At 24.6% G+C, this 9,884-nt stretch overlaps 1 protein-coding gene across 1 annotated transcript in view; it reads left to right on the top strand.

The window, feature by feature from the left end:
• Positions 1–9,884, top strand: part of LOC111621531 — an 86,758-nt gene that overhangs the window by 11,465 nt on the left and 65,409 nt on the right. The window contains 3 exon segments of the mRNA XM_023363689.1: positions 773–927; positions 1,241–1,296; positions 5,325–5,366. Of these exon segments, the coding sequence (XP_023219457.1) occupies positions 773–927; positions 1,241–1,296; positions 5,325–5,366 (253 nt within the window).

A 9,884-nucleotide genomic window follows, 5' to 3' on the forward strand; every position in this document is an offset into this window, starting at 1 on the left:
TTATAAATTAATTTTATTTATAATTTATTCACTCTCCCAATATACAAAGTTTTATTTAAATTTTTTTTTATTATAAAAATTAAAGAAAAGTAATGTAATTTTCTTTTTAAAGCTTTATTAACAATTTTATTTAATTTACAAATTGTTATGATTGTATTAATCTGTTATAAGCGTGCCATTTGAGAAAGCTCTTAAGATTAAAAAAAAAAAACTATATAAAAAAGTATTTCTAATTACAAGATATTATCTGTTATAGAATTAATTTCTGTCAATTTTTTAATTCATTTTCGAATTTATTTTAATTTTTGTTGTTAAAATTAATTAAAATATGAACGAACTTTTATAATTACATTATGCAGAATTAGATGATGATAAAGTCAAGATTCGAAAATGTTAGTCAATCCTCATATTCTTAAATTTGTAATGAAAATGTTATTCAATTCCTACAAGGCCATAAATCACAAAAAGATCAAAGGTCACTCAATTTTCACTGTCAAATTAGCATTGAACGGATTAAAAATCTCTATTGTCTTTAATTTATAGTCTTTACAAATATTAGACGTTTAAGAAATATAATTTAACTTAAAATTAGATTTATTCGAATTTTATAAAATTAAGAAAAAAATTGGACAGAGTTTCTAATGATATTTGAGATTTATCTAACATGTATTTCTAATTAAATTAATGGCACTAATTCATTTATCTTTATAGTTTTTATCAATTTATTGCTTCGCGTGGGAGTTTTAATCATTTTTTCTCTATATTGTTTCAGATTAACGTTCTATATTAATTCAATGGGACATTTTCAATTGTTCGTAAATAACGAACATAAAGGAGCACTTTTGTCCGGACTTCCAGTTAAAGAACAGTTATGGATTCTTCTAGATTTGTATGGAATAACAGTGTCTGTAAAATTTATAACGACTGGTAAGTTATTTGTTTAATTATTCTTTTGAGATATTTCTCAGAAAGGGAATAATTCTTCAAAAATCTAGATGAAAATCTCGCTAAGAGATTTCTTTTGATGAAGAATTGACTGTGATTTAAAAGAGATTCTCATCGAATCGATGAGAGATTAGATTTTTTAGAGAAAGATTTTCTCTTAAGAAATCTCTCATCAAATTCTCTTTAAAACCTTAAAAAGATTTTCCTCTCTTAAGGTTTTAAAGAGAATTTGAGGGAGGAAAAAACAATCTTTTTTCTTTAAATTATTCTCAGAATTTTGTCAAAAATCTCCTAGATTTTCATGAAAATATTCAAAAGAAGTTGATGAAAAGCTTCAGATTAAGAATGAAGGTAATATGAAGAACTTTGTTGAAATTATATGCCTTAAAGAATTCTTCATGTATCTAGATTAAAATTTATACGGTTTCATCGAAACACTTGAATAATTTTTACCCCTATTCGTACAAACGTATTAAAGAAAACTACGACAATATATCTATAAATGGCTACGATCGAGTTAACATTATGTTCTCTTCGAGTGACTTTTATTAGAACATTAAGCATCGATCAGATTATCTCCGTACAATGTATAGGTGCAGCTCATTCGGAGAATATGCAAGCTATTAAAAATTCATGATAAACTATCGATCAGAAACGGGCTTTCTTCCTAAAACAAAAAAAATTTTTTTTCTTAGTCCACAGAGAAGCCAATAAAATTAATAAAAGTCTATAGATTTTTTGTAAGAAAGATGTTTTAAAGACCTTCGTTCCACGAAATGAATATTTATTTTATTTATATTTTTAATATATCGACGATCGATTTTTTCTGTTTTGAAAGATAATATCAAGGGAATATAGTTCAAAGCTATTGCTAACTCAAATATTTTTATTTTATCTTAGTTTTTTGTCCTTTCATTATCGGAAATTGCTTTCCACTCGGTGGAACTTTCGACCGAAATTCTTTCGATCGAAGCTAGATTAAGTGATTTTCTCTTCTTGTTTTCTCATTTTCGGTTTTTTTTAAATGATAAAATAGTATATCAGTTAATTAAATATTGTATTTTTTAGGTTTTTATTAATATTATTTCTTAATTAATTAAATATTCGCAGTTTATACACATTTCTAAATGCATATTCTAGTTATGTTTGCATTGAAGTTCGAGAAATGAAGGTAATACTGTTTTTTAATTCAGCACAGATTATCATGTCTTTTTTTGTAAGAGTTGAGTGTTTTTTCTGGTAAACAACAACGAGAGACTCTAATTATGCTGTAAATGATCTCTTAACTAACTCTAGATTTTAACTATAAAACTTGATATAAATCAACTAAAAAATTGATTAAAGTTTTCAGAGTGTTCACATCTTCAAAAACGTCAATTTAAAATTAATCCAAAGAATTTAACTATAAATTATTACAGTGAGATTTATTTTTAGAAATTAATTGTTAAATTTCTGAAGAATATTTATCATTTAGAATTTTAAAATTTGACTTGAAGGTAGAAATGCCGCAAGGTCCGGATTTTGGTTTGTTGTGATCTTAAGCTATATAACACATGAGGCCTTTCCCTTCCTACCAAATAATAATTAATTTAAAAGCACATGGTTCCATTTTATGTATAAATCCGAATCCTGTGACTTTTTCAATCACATTTACAAACATAGAAGCTTCAACCGTCAACGAAAGCATAAATATTTATATAAATAAAATCAATAAAACAAATAAGAGTTGTTCATCCTTTATTAAAATAAATTTTTATTTTTATCACTTTATTATCGTATTTTTTACATAAAAGTTAAATTTTAGGAGTCTTTCTATGTGCTGGGACCCTATATAAGCAAACTCTTACGTTTAAAATATTCGTTTTTAAGGAGCTAAAAATTAAAAAAAAAAGTAAAGTTACAATTTAAAAAATGTATTTTAAAATTTACTGCAGACGGTAGAAATTTATTAAAGATTAAAAACTATATAAATATTATATTAAAGAGTAATTGATCATAAAATATAAAATATTATTAAGAATTATTATGGATATCATTAGTTTATTTTATTAACTATATAAATATTATGTTAAGATATAATTAATCATTAAAATAATACAGTATTATATGTTTATACAGTATTGCAAACGTACACATGGATAATGTTATCAGTTGGTTAATGTTATCAAAATTAATAGGTCCCAAAATATAAAAATAATACTTATAAAAGCTTCGTTTTTTTCAATCAAAATTCGGTTATTATTATCAGTACCTTCGAATGAATAAACATTTTTTTCGGCTGCAATTTGAAAAAAATTGTAGACCTAAAAATTTCCACTATCGTCCGTCTGTTTGTCTGTCTTTCCTTTATCTCGAGAATGAAGTTATATTTTAAATTATGTATTTAAATAATGTATTTACATTAGAAATGTGATTAAAAATTGTAATCTAGCATTGTGACGATGTCACAATAAATAATTGTTCGTTATGCTTTCTTTTCGTGCTAGCAGCCTGAACGTGTTGCCGATAACACGTTATTATTATAATTATTGTTATTGGTCTTAACCAGTGTTTTAAATGAATCGTTTTAATCGTTATTTATTCACAATACAATAGTTTAGATTGCTGGCATTACGCAAGCTATTGTTGAATTTGGTAGCAGAAATACAATGGTAGATGAATTGTTGGGTTGCAATTTGAAAAAAATTGTAGACCTCTAAATTCCCACTGTTGTCTGCTCTTCCTTAATCTCGAGAATAGTGTTAGATAGATAAAAGTTGAGATTAAATATGGAAGGCTAAGGAGACATCTGGCCCTATTAACTATATATGAACACCCGCTTTGGGCTGGAAGTCACGTTTTATTAATTAAAAATTTTCTCCTCAACGGAATTAGATACATAACCGGCATGACTTCATTGTTAAAAGGAAAAATATGATTTAAGTCATTACTAAACTTTAGAGTATTGTCATGAAAAATTACAGTCTGGCATTGTGGCAATGTCACAATAAATAATTGCTCGTTTATTAATTAAATTTAAAATATTCATCTCGTCGTTTCTAATAAATTAAAACCGATAAATTAGGATTTTCCGATTTTTTTTTTAAATTTTAAACTAGTAACCTTTCTACATTAAACTGGAAGAGAGTGAAATAAGGTTCTCTTCCCTAAGGACTCGCGGTCCATTGGTTGGGTAACGCTGACTGATTTATAATTGAATATCGATTTGAAAGCGAAATTAATTCTATTGATAGAAAACTATAGATTAGCCTAAATTACTGTATATTATTACTGAAACATAATAAATTACTGTAGGACAATTCTATTGTATACAAAGTTATTGAATATATCACTGTCAGCTTTTTAAATATAGGTTTATATATTCCAGTATAGTGTCATTTTTATATTATGTAGTAGTCTTAAATATGTATGTATACTATACTTTTCTAAATAATTTTAAAAATTTATATATTTTAAATATTTTTTGTACAAATTTTGCAGAAAACTGAATTCTTATGATTTTTTTCTTCATTAGGACTTTGTCTATATTTTTCAAATTAAGATTATTTAGTTTAATTAGATTAAAATCTTAACCTTCATTATCTTATTTTAAGAAATAATCTTAATTTTCGAATAATTTTTTAGGAAAATAGGTTATCTATTAGATGTAAGTGTCACGTTTGTGTTTAACGTTTAGAACCTCAAAAAAAAGTTATAATTGATGAAACTATACACGTAAAAGTAATTTGGCTATTGGCCTAAGAGTTTTGTAATAGTTTCAAAGTAGATGAATTATATATATATATAATATTAATAAGTTAATAAAATATATGATCTCTATATTGAAAGATAATTATATCATAGTTAAATACGAATTTTTTCAAGTAAAAAATGTTATATATTAATTAGATTTATATAGACAAAATTTTTTTTTTTTATAAGTATGAAAATATTTAAAAGTTTTTTAAATTAAATAGCCTATATATTTTTCATGTTTCAATCTGTTTTCTGTTTACGATTTTTAGGAATTAATATTGCAAGAGTTGCTTTATTAAGTTTCTAAAATTATATATCAAATATAAAATCANTGATTATTTTTCTTTAATTTATCTTAATTGTTATATAGAGAAGTTCTAAGAAAGCAAATCATATAAACTAATGTAGGCCTATAACTTTATAGGAACAATTAAAAACATATTGAATAAATATTGACTTTTATAAACTTAATTTTATTGTTTATTCTTTATACAAAAGATAAATGGAGATTCTCAATAAGCAAAATAAGGCACCCTTTACATTAACAATGAAAAAAAAATCTCATTTTCATATGATATACAGAAAAATTATTTTTTAATCATAACATATTTAACACTTAAACTAATTTTTACTATTTTATATAGAGAAGTAGAACAATGCTTCCATATTATTATTTCTTCAGCATTGTAACAGGCCCAGATTGAAGGAGTCAGCATGATTATTTGGATCAGTCTTGGACACAGAATGTGTGTGACTCAGGGATGGATATATTGATAGATTGCTGAGGACTTAGGCTTAAAAATTTTTTATGTTCTTTTTTAAAAACATTTTTAAATAATAAATTAAAAAGTTTGTATTTTTATTTCTTGTAGCTTGTTTCTAAATACTGTAAGTAGCTTTAGCTAAAAATGGTCATGCTGATTGAAAAGTTTCCTGAAAAGTTTATCATAAAATAGATTGCGATCTAATGTATTTTACGAGTTGCACATTTTTTAAATTTTAGGTATTTTTATGAATAAGTATTTACGTATCTTATAATAAAATCGAGATGAGTTGATAATAATAATAATTATTATTATTATAAGCGCAGAGCCCAAAAGGTTAGAAGTTGAAAGTTGAAATTTGGTATGATGCAAACTAAGAGTATGCCATGATGCAAACTAAGAAGGGATTTTGAAAGTTCTCCCACAGGGAGTGGGAGAGGGTTAACCCTTATATAGATCCGTCACTGCTGAGACTAAACCAAATAATTTCCAAAATTAGGATATTAAATAAGATAGAAGGCCTAACAAGGTTTAATGAGAATAGAGGAGTTAATATGAAAAATAGTACTAAAACCTTTAGGAAAAACCCTAAAGTGTTAGCATTTTATATGAGAAAGAGGAGTTGTAAAATTTTATCGTATATAATACAAAAGAAACGAAAGTGATATAATTTAAATTTTTTAGACGAGGAAAAAATTTTATTTGTTTTATTGACTTTGTTCATACATTTTTATGCCATCATAAAAAGTTAGGGTACATACAGCGTGAGTCATAAGTTTCCATACAAATGGTGAAAGCGGTGACTAATTTTTTTCGTTTTCAAGAAGGTGAACCAATTCAAAAGAAATGCCACTAACAAAGGAAGAACGGATTAACATTATTCTGTTGCATCATATGATACTATTTGTACGAATAAAATAAACATTAGTCATCGCTTTCACCATTTGTATGGAGACTTATGACTCACCCTGTATTTATAAGTTATATCGCCAAGAACCATATCACTTTTCTTAGGTTCTAATTGCAGTAGTTGGTCGCGTTTCGCGCCTGACCGACCAACAGAGGGAACATTTGGAGTTTTCCGGATTTTCTTCACATGTTTAATACCTAAATAGGGCCAAGTTCTCATAGAAAGTCTTCCTGGGAGATACTCTCCTAGAAGATCGGTCAAGAGTTGCATTGCCTTATTCCATTAATCCGGATTCTGTTTGTTAAACATTGTAAAGCAACGAAACTTTCAAATTAATTGATTTTTTAGAATAAAATTAATTTTTAATGTTAAAAATTATTTTAAAATTAATTTAAAATATTTTAACTTAATTGTATATTTATTTGTTAAATTATTAATAAACGATTTTTTGATTTTTTTGTAAACTTTAACAAATTTGATTTTTTTTACACAAAATAAAATTAATATATTTACCATTTAACTTACAAATAAAGCAAAATTAAAACTAATTTATTTAAGTAATGAATAAAAAGTTATTTTAAGTTATAAATTATTTATTATTTTGATATTAGTAAAAATATTTAAATAAATAATAAGGACAGAAGATTTATTTATCGATTTTTGAATCATCTTAAGAATGTCGAACAAAAATATTTTTCGTATCCAATAAAATATTAACAATATCCACGGAAAAAGAATTTCATTGAAAAATTATAGCAATTATATTTTGAAAATGAAATTATAAACAATTTTTCATTATTGTTCTTTAATTAATTGATTAATTATCCAGATAGCCACGGAGTAAAGTGTTAGCCTATTGCTATGGGAAATCCGTGTTCGATCCGCTCTTAAATTCCACAATTCATTATGGGTCAACACAAATCAAGATACCGTTTCCCATTCCATGTTCATACTGGTCAACCCCATTATGGGTCAGACCAGGCCACAATGGGTCTGACCCATTGTGGCCGAGCAAATAACTTAATTGGCTGATGCTTCATGTAAATCAAGCAACCAATAATTACTTAATTACATAATATTTTAAATTTAATAATATAATAATAATTACTTACAAATAATTTTTATAACCAAAACCAGTTTTTATAAATTAGTCTATTTGTTCTGACAGTTTTTTGAAAACTAAACTAAAATTGGTAGATGGTGTCACAGACAATTATTCCATGCACTCACGGTTTATTTAGGCTATGTAAAATTTTAAATAATTACAATTAATCACTAAATAATTTAAAATGTATATAAAATATGAGCTTCACTCGTATGACATAATTGGTTTATAGGAAACCATTGTTAAAAGAGCCGTCGTAAAGCAAGCCATGAGATCAGTGTCACAAATTGAGATTATGTTCCTGAAAATCTCAATTTATGATAGCGAGATTATGGGAAATACTACTATGACCACTTTATGAAGTACGAAACGTTATATTCAAGCATTACTCATAAATTGAAATGACATTTCATATACTCATAATAGAAAATTTATATTAGTCGTAAAAGAGGGGTGGTAAGACGATGAGTCGTAAAGTGAAGGCAAAGAATTCGAATGATATTGGTAAAATTTTATAAGTAAAATTTATTTTAAAAATTAAATAAAAAAATATACAATAAAATTCTTAACCGTGGAAAGCGTTGTTGAAAAAATAAATAAAATAAAGAATTTATATGGATTTATAAACATAATTCTTGTTTACTGATTGTTTACACAAGGACAATTTTATGTTTATTCAGTTTACAATTTTTTGTTCTTTGTCTTTTGATTTATGAAATAAATTTATTTTTCTTGTATCCCATTTAATCATATTCAGTAATGGTTTATCATAATTATGAAAAGTTGATATTAAATACTGTATTATAAATTTTCAAAAAATGAAGATAGTTTTTAGAAGCAAATTACTTTTTATTAAGAAACCAATTTAAAAACTTAATTACCTAATTCGTAAATATGACGAAAATTAATTACATCTGAAAAATTGTTCAATTAATTTACTAAATTTTCTTAAAATGAAATTTTAAAAAAATCAATTAAAAACATCAAATTTTCAAAAATTTCACTTTTCAAACATTTATTTTTAGAAAATCCACGAATAAATTTTCTACAGAAATTCTAAAATTTTATTTTCAGTTTTATTTCAATAAAATTTATGAAATTATTCGAACAAATTTTTTAATGTAACTACTTCTCATTGTGTTATTTGCGTGTTTAACAATTGAATTTTTAAGGTCATCATGATGAAAAATAATTTTCTTTGTGATATAAAAATTAACAAATAAACTTTAGAGATTAAAAATTATAATAACAATAATAATCTCATTTTACGTATTTTCAATTTTGTAAATAAATTTTTTAATGAATTAAAAAAATTAGAGTTTTCTAAAAAAAATTAATTTAAAAATGAATAATTAAAGAATATTTTTCCTGTGTGAAGTAAGAATTTTTTTCAATTTTTCATAAAAATTGCTTTAAAGTAATTGAAATAGTGATCAGAATCACAGAAAATGATCTTTATCACTTAACTAATCTCTTCCTACAATTGATATTAGCATTTGGAGTTTATATTTGCGATTTTATGTTTATTGCATACAATATATTGACTGTTTGTAGATTAGTGTTTAACCTTTAGAAACATTTTATCTTATAAACCGTAAGCAATTAAATTAAAGTCACCTCTGGGAAAGATGAAGAGAAGCATTCGAGAATGTTTAATTTATATTTAAACGTTAAATTTAATTTGGTAATTGGTTATTTTAAGTGCGCAATTTATTTCATGGTTTATTACTTTTATTATATTTTGAGATGCTGAGACAATACTAAAGATATAAATAAATTGGGGCAAACGGTCAAGAGTTATGCAAACTTTGTAAAGCTGGCAGAAGCATTGAATTGTACAGCTGTTAGATGAAAACGTGATAGGTTATACAATAATGACATTTACAAGCATATGATAACTTATTTATGTGCAGGAAGAATTCTGATTACTAGCATCCACCATAGCATACGTAAAATCCAATATGCTGTACAAAATCCCACAATGAGCAATGGGTAGTCTTTAGAATAATTTCTAAATTTATGTATATTATATGTTAGTATTAAGTTATTTTTATTTTTCAGATGAGAAAACATCTATTAATATTATAAATTTATTAAATACATCTTTAATTCTTTAAATCTTTTAAAATTTATATTTAAATTTTAAAAGATAGAGATTAAAATTGTGATTTTTCTACTAATTCATTTTTGGTGATAATTTTTTTGATGTTCGTTTATATATATATTGATATATGTATATATTTACATATAAATTAACCAATTTTTAGCTTATTTAAATAAATACGTAATTTATTTTCTATTTTTTTATATAATATATAAGAAATAATTTTTAATAAACAGTTTCTATTAACAGCATCATAATAGATACATACAGTACACATTGCAAATTTTGTTTTATCCCAAAAAAAATATTAATTTAACTGTA

The sequence above is a fragment of the Centruroides sculpturatus genome, unplaced genomic scaffold, assembly GCF_000671375.1.
Source record: "Centruroides sculpturatus isolate CEXI.00-Female unplaced genomic scaffold, Cexi_2.0 scaffold272, whole genome shotgun sequence".
NCBI lineage: Eukaryota > Metazoa > Arthropoda > Arachnida > Scorpiones > Buthidae > Centruroides > Centruroides sculpturatus.